The sequence below is a fragment of the Equus quagga genome, chromosome 14, assembly GCF_021613505.1.
Source record: "Equus quagga isolate Etosha38 chromosome 14, UCLA_HA_Equagga_1.0, whole genome shotgun sequence".
Lineage (NCBI taxonomy): Eukaryota > Metazoa > Chordata > Mammalia > Perissodactyla > Equidae > Equus > Equus quagga.
The window spans coordinates 9,995,406-10,017,994 of record NC_060280.1 but is presented as its reverse complement, the minus strand read 5'-3'; the positions used below and the strand labels follow the sequence as shown (position 1 = coordinate 10,017,994).

General features: G+C 42.8%; 1 protein-coding gene across 1 annotated transcript in view; it reads left to right on the top strand.

Annotated features, from left to right (window-relative positions):
• Positions 1 to 22,589, top strand: part of NELL1 (neural EGFL like 1) — a 750,986-nt gene that overhangs the window by 78,725 nt on the left and 649,672 nt on the right. Inside the window, exon 3 of the mRNA XM_046685488.1 lies at positions 3,460 to 3,610. Within this exon, the coding sequence (XP_046541444.1) occupies positions 3,460 to 3,610 (151 nt within the window). The remainder of the gene's footprint in view (positions 1 to 3,459; positions 3,611 to 22,589) is intronic.

Genomic DNA, 22,589 nt, shown 5'->3' with positions numbered 1-22,589 from the left:
AGGTCACACAGCTACTTATCTGCAAAACTCAGAGTGGTCTTCAGTCCCTTGAAACCTAGTCCAGTGTTCTTGCCTCTTTGTTGTAAGAAGTGGGATTACTTTCTTGTGTTCTTTTAGCAGCTGAATTATGGTAAACGTTTACTTGAAAGAGCTTTTCTGAAAATGAGAATGCACATAAAGTCTCAATGTATCAAAATAGATGTTTTTTGCATTTCAGTCTGAGTGCTAATGGAGTCTCTTTACTTCAGTGTGCCAATCATTTACAGAGAGAAGTGAGCAAAGCTGGCAAAGCGATGCTCGGTTTTCTAGGAGGGTTGGGTGAGCAGGCGCGTGGTCTGATGGGGTTAGGCTGTCAGGTGGGGTGTCCTGTAAATAGGGGCTGAGCTGGCACTGAATGTCATTTTCTTTAATTTGATAGCCATTAACTCTTGAAATACTCATTTGTCTCCTACTTTTCCAAAAGGTATCATACTGTTTTCTGACTATAATGTTTGTAGTTATTTGAAGTAACAATGCAAATGACAAAAATAAATGGAAAACAAGTTAAGATATTCATTACATCTTTGTTAGCTGCCTGTTTTATGCCAGGCACTGAGAACTGTGGGTACAACAATGAATAGATATGTGTGTCTGCCCTCATGCAGCTTATAGTCAGGTGGGGAAGGAAAGGAAAGAAGGTAAGAAAGGTGGAACAAGATTATGATGAGTGATGTAAGGAAATAATAAGCTGATTATAATAATATAAGTTGTATGGAGAACATAACCAGACCGGTGTGATAGACGTTAACGGAGAGCTTCCTTGGGAAGGCGTGACCAGGAAGTGGCATTTGCAGTGAGAGCTGAAGGAGGAGGACCCAGGACCAGGCGTGTGAAGACGGGGCAGAGGGAAGAGTACAAAGGTCCTGAGGCAGGAGTGGGCTTGGGATGCTCCTGTAGAAACCAAGGAGAGTATGAAGTTGGGTGGAGGGATGGGCAGGAGTCAGTCTGTGGGTCACCTTGCAGGTCACGCCAAAGAGCCTGGCTTTTATCCCGGGAGCACTGGAAAGCTATTGGAGGGTTTTAAGCAGGAGAATGAAATGATTCTGACTTTTGCTTTAGCAAGAGCACTTTGGCTGCTGTGTGGAGAATGGGGAGAGGGCAGGATGGAAGCAGAGAGGCTGGTTAGGAAGCTATTGGAAGCCCCTCGGGAGAGGATGGCAGCCTGGACACAAGTTTTAAGAGAGGGGTTGGGAAGAAGTAGACAGATTCCAGACAAGGGAACCCTCCTGATTGGCCCTAGGATTGGTTATGGAGGGTGGAGGAAAGGGAGGAATCCAGGACAGTTGCCAGTTTTTTGGCTTGAGGAACTGAGTGGTTCCATTTACTAAGACTGGGAACCCTAGGAGGAAATAGAAGGTTGGAGAGAGAATGAGAGCTCTGCTGTGGGTGTACACAATTTGAAATGCTTATTAGACCATCTTTTGGAGATATTAAGGATATTGCATAAATGAGTCTGCTTAAGGGAGAGGTAGGGGTTGCAGATATAAATCTAGAGGTCATTGGCCTTGGGGCTGGACTATCACCCAAGGAGAACTGAGTGAGAGGTGAGGACACCCATAACCAACAAGATATTCATACCTCTTTCCCCCAGAACACACTACTGATGGGTCATGGCCCTCTTCATTGGGCCCAAGCTTCAGAATCCTCTAATGAGCTCTCTAGGCAGCCACTACCCATCCATGGATTCCTAATTGATGAGTAAAGAAGGAAATAGCAAAAAGGAAAAAAGTAAACATATAAATTAATCTCGAGAGCCAAATGTTTTTTCTGGCACTAAATTCTAGGCAGAATTTATTATGAGGATCTTTGCCTACCAGTAATGATAAAAAAGAATGTTGACGAACATTCGTTGACAATCTCTAGTTCACAAAGCGATTTGTTCATACCTTTAATAGGTTTGGAATATCATCTTGGAAAGTCTTTGGCTGCGATTTTGTAGAAGGTATAGAAGCGTTCCCTAAGTGGCTATCTCTTATCTCAGCCCTTGACAAAAGCTGACAGCATGCCACTTAGCAGTGAAGTAGAGAAAGCCTTTCTTTGGGCAGCAAAGCAAATATCGTCCAAGTAGGTTTTATGCTGGTAGCGTGCCCTGCCTGGGTTGGGTGCCTCCATGGTAGAGGACCAGCCTTGCGCCCTGCTATTCACAGCCTGGACTTTTGCAGCTGGAAGACTGTAGTGTCCTTTTCTGTGCTGCCAACTTGAAGCAGCAAATTATAGAAGGCTGAGCTGGGGAGGCCCTGAGAAATCACCTAGTCCATCACCTCATTTTGCAGGTGAAAAGACTGAGGCCAGGTGAAGAATTCAAGGATTTCGTTTGGTTAGAAGCCGCTCTTCAGGATGAGGTTCTTCAAGGCCCATATTCAAGTCTGTGGCGTTGCTTGGGCAATGCAGCCTTTGAAGTTTCATGTTTTCCCAGACTCCTCATGCAGTCCTGGAGGAATAACCAAGTAGTTACCATACAGTCAGAGGATGTGGTCGGGGCATGAGAGAAGGCCACCAAACATGCCTTTGGTGTTCATGTGTCATCTTCTGAATGGTTTTCTCTAACTCTGTTCACTTGGTGCCCACTTTCTGATGCCAGGAAGTGTAGTGGAAAATAATGAGATAATTCCCAGTTTATCGTGACAAGGGGGAATCTGAGGATGAAATGATGGATGTCCCTCATGATGTGGATGTTGCAGAAAGAAAGATTCTTGTCCAGGAGCAGGATGAGCTGGACTCACACACCTCTAGGCCAGTTGAATTGGCCTCAACTTTAATAAATATTTCATGAGGAAAGTCATCAACTGCATGTTTACAGGGGAATTCCAGGCACGCTTGTGGGTCATACGTTGTATTTATTCTTTAAGCAAAAGCAGAGTTGTCTGGCGTTATTAGTGTTAGTAAATCTCTGCTGGCAGGGACAGGTTTCCCTAGATACGTTGCGGAGAGGAAGAACTCAGTCCATGGGAAAAGTGCCATTGGAGCCCGTGGAGTGGCATTTGGATCCTTCTAGACTCAGGATTCTCTGAATTTAGGACCCCATTTATCAGACTGCCCGCTTATTTAGAGGAACTTAATCTGTTTGCAGCAGGCCAGCTTGCTCAGTGTCCCCTCAAAATTCCTGTCAGCAAAATCACTGGCTGGCCGATTGTGAACTTGTCAGAGTGACAAGTGGGCATGGTGACAGGTGGCATTACTAGGTTTTGCATTGAATGAATGCAGCTGTGTGGAGTGGCGGGTGGCGCCTGAAACTGAACGCTGTTGATGAGAGGGGGGAAATGAAAAGTGCAACCTATATCCTTTGGACCTAGCATTTTTCACTCTGCATCTTTTCTCCTCTTCTCTCTCTTCTTTTTCCTTCTGTATTACTTTTCTTTTTACTTACTCTTCTCTCCTCCCTCTCTCATCCTGTTTCTTCTCTTCCTTCTTGACTCGCAGATGTAGAGAGAGAGATCCATGCAGCCCCACATGTGAGTGAGAAATTAATTCAGCTGTTCCGGAATAAGAGTGAATTCACCTTTTTGGCCACTGTGCAGCAGAAGCCGTCAACTTCAGGAGTGATACTGTCCATTCGAGAACTGGAAAACAGGTAAGAAAGCTCTTTGTACTTTTGAAAATCTACTTAGAATGAAGGGGCTACACAAATGCCTTGGAATTTAGAGATAGTAGCTCCAAGAAAACGTTCAGCTAGCCGAGGCCTGGGTCTTGTTGAACACGTTGACTTACTTTGCATTAGGAATTTACTTTGGGCAAAGTGGCTTTCTTGTTTGCTCTCCAAGGACCACTCGTGAGTGTCTTTCTCACCTATCTTATATCTGCTGCTAGACTTGGCTCATGTACAGTTATGAGCGCATGATGACATTTCGGCCAATGATGGACCACATATATGACAGTGGTCTCATAAGATAAGTACCATGTAGCCTAGGTGTGTAGGAGGCTGTACCATTTAGGTTTGTGTAAGTATACTCTATGATGATGACACAACGTCGAAATTGCCTAAGGACACATTTCTCAAAATATGTTCCTGTCATAATGTGATGCGGGACTGTAAAACTACATTCTACCCATCATATTTAGGTCATCAAGCAAGTTAACAAGTTATATTTAACAACAACCTTCAACAAACATTTATTTTGTGTCCTTTATGCAGAAACTGTGCTTAACACTGAAAATATTAAGGTGAATAATACAGAATTTTTATTCTAAGGATCCCATCAGCTGGTAGGGAAGATGGACAAATATCATGAAATGTTGTAGGTGCAGTGCTAGAAATTTGTGTTTAGGGAGTAAAAGTAATGGTGGTCAATTCCACTAAGGATGGCCGTAAGCAAGAAAGGCTTCAGAAAGGGTGATGCTTGTATAAGGAAACGTTAGTACTCTATACAAATACATATGTATGTAGTCACCCTGTAAAGGAAATTTAGTTTTATCCTGATTTACTGAAAGACCAAAAAATCGTGAATAATTGTTAAGTTTTCTTAAATATCTCTTCAGGGTACCTTTTGAGTTAATTGTGTTTTTTTCCCTTTCATCTATTGACATAATTAATTACATTGAGTCCATAATGTTGAACTATTTTGAAATTCTTAAACTTACTAATATTTTATTTAGGATTTTTGTATCGATATTAATAATGATAACTAAAAATAGTAGTAGTAACTATTTTAAGCACTGATAAATGCTGGGCATTGTTCTAAACACTTTACGCTAAGTCCGTTAGACACTTAAATGTTTTCACTCATGAATTGAGATACAGTAGGTTTTCCTGTGTACATGGTTAATTTGAGGCCTTTTGAATTCTTTTTGTGTTCTGGACTGGTTTAAATATCTAGGCCATCCTTCCTTTATAAATGTTTCTGGTAGAATCAGCCCGAAAGAATATGGGCTGATAATTTGTTTTCCGGGAGGCTGGGAAACCTTTTATTACTGGAAATGTGCATTTTCCATCTTTTATGGCATAGTTCTATTTAATTTTAAACTCTTCTTTGGGTTGATTTATGTGTTGTCAGAATCATATTTCATTGAGATCTTTTTTTGGGTAAATAGCTGGACAGTATATTCTCCTTAATAAAATTTTCATATTTGTGGTTACATCTTCTTGAATTTGTAATGTGAAGTATATGTATTTCCTTTTTGTTTTCTTGGTCATGCTCATCACAGGATTGTATAATTTCTTGGCCTTTTTAATGAAACAATTAGTTTTCTTGATCAAGTCTACGGTTTTTCATTTTAATTTCATTGATTTCTGCTTTTATCACTTTTTAGTAGTATTTTTAGTATCTTCTCGGATGTTGGGTTCATTTGTTTTCAGTATTTCCTGTTTACTAGCACAATCACTGAGGGCTTTATTTTTCCTGTGAGTATTGCTTTGGCTATAGCCCGTTGATACTGCTATTTAGGGTTTTCATTTTCTGAACTTTGGCATAGTTCTTAATTTCAGTTTGACTTCCTCTCTGACCCAAATTAGAAGGGTGTTTAAAAATTTCAAAGCGATCAAGTTAAATACTTGATGGATGCCTTCTGGTTTTGTTAATTGAAGATGTGCTGTAAGATCTATAGATTTGAGATTGCTGAAACTTTTTCTGGTGACTTTGTACATGCTCAATATTTTTATTTTTGGGTGGTGCCTTTTAAAAGGATGGTGGTTTTGGTGTGTGTATAGATATATACAGATACCACTTTATACGTAACACCTTTCTGTTGTGTTATTCAACTTCTGTGTGTTTATTTTCTCCTTGAATTATGATATCTGGGAGGGGTGGATTCTACTGTGATTAGACTTCTATCATATTCTCCTTAAATAGGTTTAGGGGCCAAGCCTGGAAATGTCATATGTTACCTGCACCACATTTCATTGACCAGTGCTGGGATATTGTCTAGCAGTGTGCCAAGGAGGAGAGGACATGCATACTGGGATAACTAGGCAGTCTCTTGATTGTTTGGGATGTTTCCAATGTGGTTTGTGCCCACATGTATGAAAGTAGCATAGGGAAGAGATTGCATCACGTAGGGTTTTTCTTTTTTCTTTTTTTTTTTCAAGTAATACTCTTGGGCATACAGTATACATTCAATATTTACTGAATAGATAGAAATAGATGGTTTTTCTCCATCTCTCATTAAGGTTGCTCAGAAATTTCATGGCTCGGTTCAAAGTTTCACATGGAATATATTGTCCCAGGCATAGGCACTGCCCCGGCTGTACTACCTGTGGATGCTGCACAGGACAGTGAAAAGGCAAAGGTGTTGGTATCTGGAGATTGAAATGAATAATACCTTGGGATTTGTAAAACACCAGCATAGTTCTTGGCATATAGTAGGAACCCAATAAAAAAAAAAGCCATTGTAATTTAAATAAATTGAATTAAAAAAAAAGCCGTGATGATGATGATGATGTCGAGGTGGAAATTTGATGCTGAGGAGTGGCTAGGAAGCACAATCACTTTTTTCTCAAGTTCAGTGGTTAAGGGAAAACAATGTATGTCACCTGAACCTTCTGGTAGTGTTCAATTTCCGGTCAGAAGTCACCTTTGCTGATAAAGCACAATGGGGGAACGGCATTCTGGATCTGAACCCTCTCCCTAGCCATCATTTGCACCACAGGAAGTAATCATCCAACTGCCTTTTCCAAAGCTGTCAGCCAGAAAAACTGCATTTACCGTTTTGGAAATCACTGTTTCCAACTTCTGTTAGGCTTCCGGCTACTTTCAGGGAGGGCCATTATTGAATTAATGGCAGAAGAGTTCATTCAGTGGCTGAGTTCTCCTCTAGCCACAGGCAGGCATCTCTCTCACCTGGTGGGGATGCAGCGGCCAGAGGTGGGTCATGTGGGAAGCTGTGACTCCTTAAACTGGGAGTGAACTTCTTGGCACAGCAATATCTGGAAACTCCCTAGGTCATTGAGCCAGTTGAGTTCCCATGAATGTCTTAAGTGAGTAGACAGAATGAAATGGAAAAACTTAAAGATGTTGGAAACTTACCTAGAGGTAGCAATTGAAATAGACGCTTATGTCATGGAATGGGCACTCTATTATTAATTCTAATCTATATGTCTAATCTGATAGATTCTTTTTTTCCCCCAATATCAATAGAATACACTGGAAGAGCAGCAATGATGAATCTGTCTTGCTGAACTATCTTAATGGATATTGCAGATTTTACGTTTATTTTTCCTGATTCAAGTGTGTTCATATAAGGCTTTGATAAAACGGAAAGCTTAATTAACATAGATTAAATCTAGTTGAATGTTCTGCCAGTATATGCAACTCTGTAAGATATAATGGGGAATCTTTTGTTTTTCTATTTTATTCCTAAATTATAGATAAAATTGAATTTAAGCATAATTAGATTGGAAGCTGAAAGCTAGGGTCTAATAAAAACCTTCCTGTGGAGCACTTCAATGAGGAGACGAAGAGGACATTTTTGGCTTCTTAGGGCATCTCCTTTTTTTAAACAAAAATTTAAAAGATACTGTTTCAAAAGATACTCGTCAGTTTTCTGAGTTCTTGTGGTGGGAAGAACATTCCACTTAGATGCCAGGTAGACCTGGGTTCAATTCCCGGTCCTGTCAACTACCAGACATGTAAGCTTTTGCAATTGCTTTTAATTGACCTCGCCCTAGTGTCCTTCCATGTCAAGTGATGGTCTTGGCGACTCTGTCGTGGGTCACTGGGAGCACTCAATAGGAGCACGCACACGAATGGTTTCTCACACAGCTCACGTCACGGCACTCAACAGATGTCATTTCCCTTCCTCTCCTCATGGCTTCTTTCACTATTTCCTAATTCCCTCCCAAATTCTTCAGAAGGGAAAAAGACCTTTTTGGGACCTTTTCACCACTTGCAATAGAAATTTGGTTTTCACATCAAGAGGTTGTTACAGATAACCAAAAATACTGAGTTGTCCTGATCGAAGGCAGTCTGTCATTTCTAAGGAGTAGGTTTGCCTTTTCTAACTAAGGAGTAGGTTTAACTTTCTAACCGGATGATTTAAGCTAATATTTAAATTAGTTTGTACTTTCAGATAATTTATTGAACATCAGAATGGAGGGTAGAGGTTAGAGGAAGAAATTCCAGGAGACTGTTACATGGTTTGATGAAGCCAGCCCAAGAAAAATCTTTTTCTTTGGGTGATTAACAGTATATTTCCAGAAATTGAACCTTTTCTATAAACTTAAAAGTTCTTTCCTTAAAGAGATAGTCTAGGGCTTATATTATTTAAAAATCAGATTTTCAATTGTTAAATTGCTTTCATTTGGAAAGGAAAGAGCTAAGTTCAAGCTGGAATCTTGCCCTAGGGCAGATCCTTTTGCAGTAGATAGACAGGTCTACACATCACATTCCAATCAAGAGGAGAGGCTTCACACTGAGAACTGTGCTCTGATGAGCCCAGAAGCTCCCGTAGCAACAGCAGTCAGGACATATTCCTGAAAACCTACCCTATACCAGGTGTGGTCCTGGACGCTGGGCTGTGATTGTGAAGCATACGGTGGTGGAAAAAGTCCATTAAGGAAACACCACAACGTATGGTTAGTGCTCTGGAAGGGGGAATACAGGAAGCACAGAGCAGGGTACCTTGCCTTGCCCAAAAGGACGTGGAAGGTCTTCCCACCGAGAGTTATACTTAGTAGGCAAAATAGAATAAGTAGAAATCAGCCGGAAGAAATGAATGGAAGACAGTTGTGCATGCAGCATGAGCAAAGGGGTGAGAGATGAGAGAGATCATGGTGCATTAAAAGAACTGAAGAAAAATGCAATGTTATTAGAGAGTGGGGAGAACACAGGGAAGAAGGGGCAAGGTGTGGCAAGAAGTGGACCTGGAGAGTCAGGCAGGAGGCCAGATTGGGATGCCTTCATAAGCAATGCACAGGGGTTTAGCCTGGATTCCAAGGGCAGCTGGGAGCCATGGAAGGGATGCAAGTGCAGGTGTAGTGTGGTTAGATTTGTGTTTTAGAAAGATAGCACTAGGTGCTTAGTGGAGAATGGGGTGGAGGGGCAGAACTGGAGACAGAAGGCCAGTTACAAAGCTGCTGCGGCTGTGTAGAATCTAGACTCGAGCCAAGAGGGCGGGTCCTGGCCTCGGTCAGGTGATGGTGGTGCAGATGGAGAGAAGTTGATTAATTTAAGAGATAATTAGGAGGTTGAGAAAACTGGTTCTGGTTCTAAGTGGGCCGTTGGGGGTTGGAGAGGGGGGAGTCGAGGGTGATGCCCAGGCTTCCAGCTCAGGCTTCTGGGAGTCCTGTGCCCTGAGCAGGCAGAGCAGGGGGTGCATGGCTTTTTTTTATCCTTGTGTTATGTGTGTCATGTAGCATAGTTCTTGAATTTACTTTAAGATTTTAGTTCAATAAACTAACAAAAATATAGAAAAGCTGAAAAGGGTAATAATTGATGGGAAATGTTCTCAGTAAATGGGTTCCCCTGCTTCTGGATAGAGGCTTCTTGAAGAAGAAAACAACCAGAAGTGAATATGTGCGTCTAGAGTTGCTTCCAAATGCTAGGAGAAAGATACCTGGAATCTGGGTTTCTAACTTGGTCTTTATGCCTAGCAGAGTATAGACACAGCTACGAGGGAAGGTTGAAAGGCTGCACTGTGCCTTAGAAAGTAGCAATTTCATATAGAAATGAAAATGAATGGAAGGATCTCACGTCAAAGTGAGGAGGTTTTTCAGGAACACACTAATTAAATAAAATTTAAGTCTTTGTTGGAAGAAATGAAGCTGTGCAGATAACTTTTGACCTTAATTGAAGACAAGAAGTAATCACAGCAATAGAGTATAATGTTTTGGGCAAATTGCTCATGCCTGTATATATGCATATTAGATTTTGGATTGCTTAGAGTTTGAGAAATGGCAAAACGGCAAAGGTAGCAGTTAACCTTTACTTTTTAAGTAAAAAAGTCACAATTTCATTAATATTTATGCATAAAATCATTTAAGTTCAATGGAATTCTCCTGGAGGATTTAAAACACTGACTTCTTTGACTTGCTTAGAATTGGTAATTATGAAACACCTGCATGCCTGGGTAATACGTATTCATTCAACTGGCTCTGTGGAGAGAAATGTGGAAGATGAGCCTTGTCACTTATGAAAGATAACTTTAACCCCCTGATTTGCTGAGTTCTGGGTGGAAGGCACCCCAGACAGTCAATCCATTGAGGGTCGTGCAATGGCAGAGATACTGGGCCGGGAGTCAGAAGAAATGGGCTCAAGTCTCTGTTCTGTCAGTGAGTATTCAGGAGCCCCTGGGCGGGCCCCTCCCTGTACCTCAGTTTACTTATCTGTCAAATTGGAATTCTTTCATTATTCATCAGATACTAATGTGTGGGCAGAGCATTGGTGGATCCTTCAGTGGTGAAGAGGACCTGCAAATGGCCCGTCTTCAGGGAAGTTGCATTCTGATGGGGCAAGTGAGATAAATATGGTTAAAGTTACACCTAATGATAAATGTCATAGAGGCAAATAAAACAGAAAGACAAGTGACAGATCAGTGGAGAAAGAGGGTCCAGAGAAGGCTCTATGAGGATGGGGCCCTTGAACTGAATCAAAGAGGCAGCTATGGGAAAATCAGAAAGATGAGTGCCACAGAGGAGCAGAGGAGACAGTAAGTGCAATGGTCCTGCAGCAGGATCCTGCCTAGTGTGCTCAGGGGACGGACTGAGGGCTGGTGTATATGGAGCCTGGTAAATTGCAGGTGAGGAGAGGAAATGGTCCTTGATGAGAAGATGTAACAGTAATAGCTGCCTTGACAATTTCACACTGTGAGAGAGAGTGTAAATGACAAAGTGTGATATTTACACAGGTCATGCCATTTCAGGTCCAAAAGTACTTCTTGAGCACCAGGTACACGCAAAGAAAGTCTACTCATCCATGTTCCTTGGAAATCAAAATAATTTCATAGCTCATGGAACTATAACAACTACATAATGTTTTTGTAAAGCAAATGAATAAACTCAGTGTGGTTTTTTTTGGGGGGTGTTTCAGTTTCTCCCCTTCTACCACTTCTAGTTGATTGAGTTGGTTGCCAATAATTATAAGCTGGTAGGAGTGAATCGTTAATTCACCATCTGAAGCATTATCAGTTCATCTGGACACAGCCAGATAAGGTTCTTCCAGCAAATAATAGCCTTTCCTGAGAGTGGAAGCTCTCATCCCCGAGGAGGTGGACATGACATAGAGATGGAGAAGTATGTGGTGTGTGGGAGTAAGGGGGGGGCCCTCGAAGAGGTCCTTGTGACCGGAATGCAGCCTGCAGGGAGAGCTGGGGTGGTGGCATTGGTAGGCTCCCAGTGAAAGGCAGCCTGTAGGATTTGTTGAGGAGCATGGACTGTATCTTATAGGATAGAGGTTGAAACTCTAGGCCTATAGTTAGCTTGCAGAACTGCTTTATTGGGCTCACATTATAATGGCCCCCACATTATTTTCCCATTAAAATATTTTTTTTAAAAAATCATGAATTAGTTGCCAACATTTAAAAATTGGGTGATTTGGCCTAAAAATCCAGCTTTCCAGATTCTCATGAAAAACAGTACAAGCATTCTTCAGATTGCCACAGTCCCCTATCTCTCTCCATTGTCTCCCTATCACTATGAGGCCGTGTGTTGTTTGCTTTTGTTGTTTGTGTTAATGTGCAGTTAGGAGAAAAGCGAAACTCTTGTACCCATCTTTTTATTAAAAGAAGAAAACTAAAGACAATGGGCTGCTTGTTTTAAGACAACTGCTTCAAATTCATAGCACGCTCAGTCCTGTGAGATAGCTGCCTGGCCCCTGAGGTTTGTGAGTCCCCTCTGTAGGGGCTGGTGAAGCAGGAGACTTCATGCTGAGACAGCTGCTTTAGGGAGAGTTCTTAGGTGGCTGTGCAGAGGATGCATTTTTGTTGCTAGTTAAGGGAGTAGGCCAGTTCAGGAGTCATGGTTTGGAAAAGGTGCTCTTCAGACTGAGAAAGGTTGAAACAAAAATGAGCGCAGAGACGGAAGGAGCTGAAAGCTCCCTGGATTGCACACATTGCACCTTCCAAACAGGACTTATTTCTGAAGCTGAATTACGTTGTTTTCCACAAACCACCCCAAGGACATTTCACTTTTCTATGGCCATGGTGACCACATTTTCTGAAGTCAGAGTTTGGAAATGTATAGCCTGACAAGGAATTTTAGGCTGACTTAGGGGTAATTCTTAGTTTGGAAGATAGGGTTTGTTTCCTGAAATCATGGAATCCTTCGGATGTGTTAACGACTAAGTGGGAATAGGGCAATGAATTATCCTAGAATAACTGTATTTTAAAATCTGGGCTGTGTAGTTGTTGGTTTATCAGATGTGGCTCTGTAAAAACAAAAGATGTACATGATGAGTTTAAAGGGGACAGTGGAAATCACCATGGCTGGCCCGTTTATCTCCTTTCATTCTGCCCTGATTTGATTCTGGATCCTCAGCTGTCAGCTTTGGGAATATAGAATACTTTATCTCTTTCTGGATATTTTATATTCAGTGTCTTTACTTTATCTTGATTCAAACCAACAAGAGGTGGAAATGCTCTATAGCTGTTTCCAGCATTCAAAACATGATCCTGTACTTTTTAAGAGAGCACGTGAATTCATTTGGTACTTTTTGACTTTAGCATTATTCACAAAAGAAGCTTGGGCTGGAAACTGGGGCTGTGGGTCTGGCTAACCTTAGATGGTGACAACTTTTGGTCTGAATTTGCGTTTCACTTGAGATGTATAATGAAAGGGGAGCAAAATGATTGATACCTAGAATGTGCCAGATTGTGACTTTCATGATCTCATTTTGTCCTCCTCACAACCAAGATAAGATAGGTATTATTTTTCCATCTTTGAAATCATGAAACTGCTGTTCAGAGAGGCTGAATAATTCGTCCAAGGTTATGCAGATAGAAGGTGGCAGAGCCAGAATACAAAGCCAAGTGTAAAGACTTTGAAATAAGACCCAGAAAGGTGCTTAAGGATTTTGACCAATGTGTTATCTTTAAATATCATTGTTCCTCTCTTACCTCTGGTATTCCTTCATGTGAGTAATTAGTTTTGCTGAGTTGGCCATGTAGAGATGGATGTCATTCTGGTCTGACTCAGGGCACACATCACTGATTAGCACAGGAGTTCCCCCGAATAGGTTCCAAGGACCACTGGGCCTGCAAGATAGTCAGTCTTGTGACACAAGAGTTATGGGGTTGATGAACTTGAGGAAGATGACACACTTTCTTTCTTGGAGAATCACAATACTAGCATGTTAAGAGTTCTTTAAATTCCTGGAATAAAGTACTAGGCACTATATTAAGTGCTTCAAATGCATCCCTGTATTGAATCTTTACGAAACTGTGTCACGGGTTCTGTTATTATCTCCACTTCATGGATGAGGGAACAAGCACGGATTGTTGGCTGCTTGGTCACAGGTCACCCAGCTAGTAAGATGATTCAGCTGGGAGTCAAACCCAGGCATCTGACTTCTCAGCACGTTTTCTTTTTATCAGTGTATTGTATTGGTTCCTTAAACTTGCTTACCATAGCGTTTCCCAGACTTATTTTTATCATGCAGCACTTCGGGGAGTGTTATTTAATCCCACTTAGTTGAACCAGTACCCTAACAAACCCCGGGAAGTGCAGCATGCACAGCACTGATCCAAGGCCACCCTGGGCGATCATTGCGGAAAGCGGTTTGGCAGCCTTGGAGAGTCTTGGGACCCCGGATAGTGGAATAGGCGGGGGTGTCAGGGACCTGGCAGGAAGAGGCCACGTGAGGCTTGATGGAGTTGAACCTGGTTAAAGTATCTCATTAGCCACTGGCACTCGCACTTTGCCTTCAGTGGTTGGCAATGAGATGGCTGTTGAGAAAGACTCCTGTTCCAATGCCCTGAAGGTGTCCAGTGCCCAGCCAGGCTTTGATGGTACACTGAGGACAATACCTGGGGCTCTCTCCACCTGTCAAGGTTCAAAGGCAGCAAGAGGGACCAGATAAGTGCAATGTTTACTTATAAATTGTCAATGAGACTTTTTAAATTGTTAGTTTCAGATGAGGTTGAGATAAATCACTCCTTAGCTGACTAGTCAATGAAAAATACAACTCATGGGCTTTTCTGATGTCATATTTCCGTCCTTTAAGCCAGTGTGGATCCCAGAAATGGGTGGATTAGCTGGTAAAATTCAGACACTTTAAGCTTGAAGAAAGCCGTGAGAATTTATAAGCATCTTTTCCCACTTCTTTTCGCAAAGGCTATGAAATGTGTTAAGTACAGCAACTCCAGGGGTTCAAAATAGCTTCATCTTTCATCTTGCAGAGTGCCTTGGGGACTCGAGGAGTTATTTACTGTAGCTGCATGGCACCATAGGGACAAAGATAATCCACATGATCCCTTGAGCTCCTTCCCAGCAAACTGTGTAGGAAGATCTGTAGTGGGTACTCTTTGTGGGGGGGTGGAGTCACACTGTAGTAGCAATGGAATTTGAACCCTATGACAGTATTAAATGCTGTTTTGATGGCCCAGGAATTCCGGCTACAGGAATTTTGAGCAACCTTTTTCAGTGGTGACTCCCGGTGCTCTGTCGTTTTTGGAAGCCTAGAATAATTTCAGATTCCTGTGCTTGGAGAACAGCGATGCTTCTGAATAAGGCCTGATGTAATGTAGCCGCAGGTATGTGCAGAACTTAGGAGGAACTTTCCCTTTCCTGAGAAAGATTAGTGGAAGACAGCCAGTGTTTTGTGCCCATTTAGGCCCACGGCCAGCTTGGGGACCTCTCTGTTTTTCTCTTCTTTGAAGAGTTGTTAAACACCTTTTTATAAACGAGGTGCTGTATGAGTTGGTGGGGAGGTTGGTTGCAATGTGCCTTTGGGGAGACGGACCCATCAACAATTACAGCATACTGGGTATGTGTTATAAATGGGGTGAGTCACGTCATGTGGCTCTTTTGCCCAGCATCCTTTGATTGTCTCCCCACTGATTCAGGATACAACCCACAGGGTTTACCGTGGCTACAAGCCTCTCTGATCTGGCCTCTGCCTGCCCCTCATCTCCTGCCATCATCTCATCTCCTGCCCCTCCTACATTGTCACTCAGCTCAGTCACAGTGGCCTCCCTGCTGTTCCACAAACATGTTCAGTTTCCTCTTGCATCTGTCCCAAGGCTGCGTGTATTTCCCTTGCCTAAGAACACCCGTCTCCTGCAGGGCTCTCCTCATTCAGGACATTATTCAGAAGTCCTTTCAGGTACTCATACCTTATTAGAGCCTTCTCTGACATCCCTATCTAAACTAGCCCCTCCTTGCCCCTGCCGTGCTCCATCCCCATGGCCCTGCACTTTATCATCTGACATGATAGATCTTTACTTGTCACCTCCCCACCTTCCATTAGACAAGCGACTCAGGTGCAGAAATTTCAGTTATGTTGTTCCCGCATTATCCCAAGCACCTTGACCAGTGCCTGGCACCTTGTAGGGCCCAGTGAATACGTATTGAATGAGTAGATGAGGAGAAAATCCTGTTGAAACAGAGAGGGAAGCCACTAAGTCTTCTAGGGAAAGTCAAGGGAGGATTTATAGAGAAGGTGGCATTTAACCTGGGACTTGAGATATAAGTACGAGTTTGCCAGGTGGGCAATGTGCGGGTTGGGGAGGTAGGTGAGGGGGGAGGGAAGGATGGAGGGTATCTCTGGGCATGGCAATCACACCAAAGGCATGATGCATTACTCCTCCCCTCCCTGCATCCCTCTCCCTCCTCTGACTGCCTCTAGCATACAAATTCCTATCTAGATCATTTCTGGGAGAGTTTACCATTGAGCATCTTGTTCTCAGGCTCCCATGCTACAGTGAGATATGTCAAGTGCCTGATTGAGCTTAAGTATGATTATGATGAGGTTGGGGAAGGGGTGGGTGTATTCATTCTTCTGCAATGAGTATTATCAGCTTATAACTAGCTCCTTCTATGAAGTACACAGGGGTTTCGCATGCTGGCAGAGGGATTGTAAAACATCTTGAATTGATTGTAGGGTAATAATGTCCATCTCCAAAAGGACTTGTTATGATTGTAAAATGTCCAACTGTTTTCATACATTTAAAACTCAGGATGAAGTTAGATTTCCACTTGGGGCTTTTTCTCAGTCTGACACTTGGAATTTTAATTGAGCCTCGGTAGCTAGATCTTTAAAATGAGATAATGTTCAAACATTGTAATTAAATTTTTAGAAAGGGCAGCAATAACTTACGTGCCAACAGGCTCAGCCTGCGTTCTGTAATGATTCATGTATTGCTTAATCGGAGTATCAGAGCTGCTCTCGTGTTCATTTGCATGTTACTGGGGAGCGCTTGCTTAGCAAATGAAGATGAGCCGTCAGAAAGCTCTTAAATACCTTCAGAGACGAGCGGAGGGCCTCCTCTAGATCCCTCGGTAGGCAGTAATAATAGGTCCAGTTCCTTTCTGTTTTCCTCTTTTCTTTTTCTTTTTTTTTAAAAACTACTTTATTAAAGTATTGAAATATGAAAACCTGTGCATATTTAACAGGTACCACTTGATGAGATCAGAGATGAGTATACACTTGTGAAAACATCATCACCGATGTCATAAACATATCCATCACCTCCAAAAGTTTCCTTCCACCCTCTTTATTTATTATTATTACTATTATTTGGTGTTTGTGTAATATGAACACTTAACATAAAATCTATCCTCTTGGCAAGTTTTTAAGTATACAATACAGTACTGTTAACTCTAAGCTGTACTGATCTTTTCTTCTAAAAAGGTATCAAAGTCATTGATCAGACCACTGTGTTTAGTCAGGCTCCTGGTGGGTCCACGGGCGGCCCCAAGTCAGAACTGAGAGAACCAAGTCAAGCTAGGAATGGACGTGAGCAGACGATGAGTTGGCACTTGAGGCTGGACTGGGGATCAGGGAACACAGACAAGGTGGATCGTTAGGCGGAGTAGTGAGCTGGAAGCAGAGTAGGAAGACTCCAGGGACATGCAGAAGTTGAGGTCAAGGTCAAGAGAATGGGTCGGTAAACTGGCATAGTCAGGACTCAGAGAGCACTGGGGTAATGGACGCCAGGCCCTCACAGAAAGACATCAAATAGTATAGCAGACGTAAGCTGTTAGCACCAAGGTAACTTCAACTGCTCACATCCTAGCAAGGGCATAATATGGTGTAAATGTTGGTTGAATTAATGAGAAACTTTTTTTTTTTTTCCTGAGATGGGAAGCTTTTGTGCTAGGTCAAGAGTCACCCTTAGGGGCCGGCCCTGTGGCCAGGTGGTTAAGTTCACACCCTCCACTTTGGGTAGCCCAGGGTTTCACCAGTTCGAATCCTGGGTGCAGACATGGCACCGCTCATCAGGCCATGCTATAGCAGCATCCCATATAGCAGAGCCAGAAGGACCTACAACTAGAATATGCAACTATATACTGGGGGGCTTTGTGGAGAAGAAGAAGAAGAAAAAATTGGCAACTGATGTTAGCTCAGGGCCAATCTTTGAAAAAAGTGACCCTTAGGGCAGGTCTGCCCCGGGGTCTGCACTTGTGGATGGTGAAGCACGTCAGAGAGGTGTTAAGGATTCATCTGTTTAAAATGAGAATTGTGAAGCTGGGTTTTCTGGCAATTGTGACAGCTCACTGGTGTTGGGAGTCCTGGCCATCTTTACATCCTTTGTTTGGATGCTGGAGCTGAGCCTTTAAGGGTGGGTTTGAGGTGCAGGTATTGAGGAGGGGAAGAACATTCCAGGTAGAAGGAATAGTGGTTACGAACGCAGGGTGGGAAGGTAAAGGTTGGAAGCCGGAAGCGGGTGGTGGTCAGGTTGGAGTCTTGTGTGCTTGGTTTTGTTTGAAGAGCTTGCACTTGGGATGATATATGCCGAATGAATGCATGAGCCTTGCATTTCCATGATGGGGAGTAAAGAGGCCTAAGGCAGGTCCAGTTTTCAGGGTACAGGGTGATCCCTAGACATGCATCTGAGGTCCTTGGCCTGGAAAGCTGGAGAGCTGCTTTGCTCAGAGACATGAGCCGTGATAGGACTGTGCAGGAACGCACTGCACTAAAGGGATGAACACCCGGTCTGGGAGGGGAAGCAGCAGCAGGCAGGGCTGGGAGGGCCTCAGGCACACCCTGAGGCCTTTTCTGCACCCCTCCCCCCACCCCCCACATCCCCATGGACTTCAGGCTGTGGAAGGCGTGGGCGGATGTTTTAATTACGCGAGGAGCTTTTAAAATATGGATTTTAGGAATTGTTATGAATCTGAACTTTGGATTTTGGGATTTTGCTTCAGGAGTCTCAGTTTTAACTAAATTTCCAGGTGATTCTAATGCAAGCATTCTGTGGAGAAGTGTGTGTGCGCAGCATTTCCAACTATGCCTTATGTCCTCTCTCGACAAGGCCAGAGAGGAAACAGCCATCCCACCAGGGCTGGAAGGCAAGCCAAGGCTCATGCAGATCCCCCGGAGATTTCCCTCCCCCTGCCGTGAGGAATCTGTACTGATCAGGATACAGGGTTGGATGCTGAAACGTAGACCAACATAACAATGGTTTAAACAGGATGAGAGTTTAATTCTCTTATGTAGCAGTTTGAATGCAGGTCGTCCAGCTTATGGACATCACAGAGTTGGGAACTAGGCTCTTCTGTATTGTGGGCCTGCAATCTCTAGGGTGTTGCCCTCTGCCTTGAGGTTCATGATGGTTCACCACACCAGCATGAATGGAAACAGAAGTGGAGAGCATGCTCTTCACATCTTAAGGTGACTTTCGCTCACATCCTAATGGCCAGAACTTGATCACATGACCAAAGTAGCTGCAAGGAAGGCAGGGAATGTGGCCTTTATTCTGGGCAGCCGTGTGCCCCACTAACATTCTCTTGCTAAAGGAAGGCGTGGAGAGTGGACACAGGGGGACAGCCAGCATTCTCTGCCTCCAGCAGTCTTCCAGATCTTTTCTGAGAGAGTCCTTGACTCCTCTCTGGTCACGTGAGTGTGAATCCCTGAAGAATTAATTTTCATTGCACAATTCTGGGTGAGGAGCTGGTCAGGAGATTGATCCCCTTCCAGAAAAATCATCCAAAGGCTGGCTGTGGAAGCTGGCTTCCCTGGAGTTTTCATCATAAAACCCCTCTGAGCACAACAGAGTTTTGGCTGGAGTCCATCTAGGTATTTGACTGAAACAGTTTAAATTTGCTTGTGCTTTGTAAGTGTGACCTTTGCATAGAACAGAGGGACAGAGTGAGGGTCTCTAGAGACATTATTTGTGGCTGAGTAGAGGTGGAGGCAACTAGCAGTTGCTGAGGGTGTGCTTTTGTGTGTTAAATGCTTTCCATATGGGATAGGATGTTATCCAACCAGAAGATCTGAATTTCAGACCTGGATCTATTGCTTACTGGCAGTTGGCTTAATGATTGTAACTCGAAGAGAATGATGCTGGAATTGCCAAGAATAGCCTTGGTTTTGGGGTGAGAGCATGGAGAGAAGAAGGAATTATGGCTTATGTTGTCTGAGTCTCAGTGTTTTCCTCTGTAAAATAGGGATTCTGATGGTTCCTGTCAAGATGTGAACATTAATGTATAATTTCTAATTCCATGGAACCCCTCATATTGTCCTATGCCCTGAAGAGCTTGGGTGACCAATGTCAAAATAAAACTATGTTTTCATTCTTGTAATGATTTAAATTCAAGTGAGATATTTATAGAACTTTATAGTTGCTGTCAATGCTCGTTATTATATTGTCAGATCAAGTGGCAGTAAGCTTTCTCTGGCTTAGGGATTCTTGGGGCTTAAATAGGGGACTGTCTTCTCATTGGCAGTTCTAGCTAAGGATGTGCCATGTTTGTTTGTTCCCATAATAGATGAGTGCAGGTGTTTCTGGCTAGACATTGCTCCTGGGCAGCCCTTCTTTCAGTGGAGATTTAGAGACCCAAGCACCATGCACTTTGTCCTTCTGCACTCTTCAACATGTGGTGCTCAAGGTTGCTCTGAGGGTGACCCTCATTCAGCAACGAGAAAAAGGATTGCCTGTGGGAGGTTTATGGCCAGTCTAGGAAGCAGCATATACCAGTTACTTCTGTTACATGCCAATGGCTAGAATTCAAGCACATGGCCATTCCTAAAAGCAAGAGAGGTTAGGAAATGAGTCCAGCTCTGTGCCAAGAAGAAAAGCGAATGGGTTTGGTGATCAGCTAGCAGTCTCCTGCATGCTGAGTTTCTATGTACCATCTTTCTTACTTTTCTTTTTTCCTTTGGAAGAAGATTAGCCCTGAGCTAACATCCACTGCCAATCCTCCTCTTTTTGCTGAAGATCGGCCCTGAGCTAACATCTGTGCCCATCTTCCTCTATTTTATATGTGAGATGCCTGCTGCAGTGTGGCTTGATCAGTGGTGCTAGGTCCATACCCTGGATCTGAACCTGCAAACCCTGGGCTGCCAAAGGACAGCATGTGAGCTTAACCCCTGTGCCACTGGGCCAATGTCTATTTTTTTTTTTTTTAAGGAAGATTAGCCTTAAGCTACATCTGCCACCAATCCTCCTCTTTTTGCTGAGGAAGACTGGCTGTGAGCTAACATCCATGCCCATCTTCCTCTACTTTATATGTGGGACGCCTGCCACAGCATGGCTTGACAAGCAGTGTGTAGGTCCAAACCAGTGAACCCCGGGCCACCGAAGCAGAACGTGCAAACTTAACTGCTACACCACCAGGCTGGCCCCCTAACTTTTGGAGACACTGTCTTCTCATTGGAGAGAGGGGTGAGGTTGTGAAAGAGAAACTCTGCCTAAGTGACTTCCCTCTGTTGTGGTGGGCACAGTACATTAAGAACAAGTATGTCCTTAAGGAGGCTTTGCCAACAGCTCTTGCCTTCATGCCACATGGTGTCAACACTCTTGGTGTCTCTTTGCTGGTGCCAGAAACTTCATGTTCTCCACAACATCCTGAATACAGTGTCATAGAGTAGAAAGAACATTATTAGTTTTATGTAAACCTGGGTTCAAACCTTGGATCCTCTACTTACTGGCTGTGTTATCTTGGTCAGATCCCTCAATATCTTCGAACTTTAGCTTATCTGTTAATTAGGTATAATATCTTCCCTATGGGCTTATTCTGAGGATTTGAGACAACATCTAGCACATAGTATGCACTCAATAATTGCTTGTTGTTATTAACAACTGCTGTGCTTTCTGTTTTCAGTCCAAAGGGCATGTGTCAAATTTTTCTTAATGTCTTGCTTTATCTTCTAAGTTCTGCTCTTAGAATATATATTACAGTCAGTCAGGTTTGAAATCTGGTCTCTACATCTAACTTGCAAGCAGTAGAGACCCAGAAAAGAAATAATAATAATAATTAATAAACAAATCTGTTGTTATCTTAATGACTGAACCATTTGCCCAGCTCTTTTTCAGGGTTGAGAATAGACGCCTGTGTCTTCTCGTTTCTTGCTCGGGATGGCTGGAGATAAGGGCTTTATGGAGCTGTTTTGGAGTTCTTCTTTCCCAGTAACTGATTACTGCCCTATACTTGTTCTCAGGCCTTCCCTGCTCTCAGATACCCACCCGATCTTCTGTAGAACGAGAAAACCTTTAATTTCTTTCTCTTGCTGTCTTTGTCTCTTTCTCATTTTTTTCCCCTAGAAAGTCTTTTCCAGTCAGTCTTAATGTCTCATTTTCTAGCTGTTCTTTAGTTTTCACTTTTCTAAAACTATGTGACAGGTGGAAGGTGGATTCACAATTGAAACTAGGGTGAGATGATGGCTCCCCTTGGTTTATTGTGAGAATGACCCACTGCCTGGGGAGGTGGAGAAGCCCTGAGCCAAGATCTTGTTGAGAAAAAGCAGATTCAAGAGTGTCTAGAGGATCCAGTCTTTCCTTTCTCCCGAGTACAAAAAAAGTCATAGACTTTTCTACTGAGATGTCAACCACTGATGGGGCTTCCTTGGCTCTGCCTCTTTGGGGGTCAAACAATAATTTATTTTTTAACTTTTTCTTTTGAGCTTATTTTAGACCTAGAGGGAAGTTGCAAAAATGATGCAGAGAGTTCTTATATGTCCCTTGCCTAGTTTCCTCTAAAATTAATGTATTACATAACCATGGAAAATGTATAAAAACCAGAGAATTAACGTTGTGGCAGGACTATGAACAAAATTATGCACCTTATTTGAATTTTACCAGTTTTTCCACCAATATCCCTTTTCCCTCTCTGTTCCAGCATCCTTTCCAGGATCTCACATTGCATTTAGTTACTATTACTCTTTAGTCTCCAGAATGTGCCAATTTCTTATAGTCTGTCCCTCATGACTTTGACACTTTTGAAGAATACTGGGTGTTTATTTTGTAGAATGCCCCTTAATTTGAGTTTCTGACATTTTCTCATGATTAAGTTATGTGTTTTGTGGGCAAGGATACTATCGACATGATATGTTTTCTCCGTGCATCAGGTCATGGGGTTCCTGATGTCAATAATCTTGTTACTGGTCATGTTAACCTTGATCACTTGGTTAAAGTGGAGCCTGGCAGGTCTCTTCAATGTAGATTTCTATTTGTAATTAAAGGAAGCAGTAATTTATAAAGGTCTTTTCCAGGCCCAAATGAGAACCTGCTGTTGAGTCACTGGA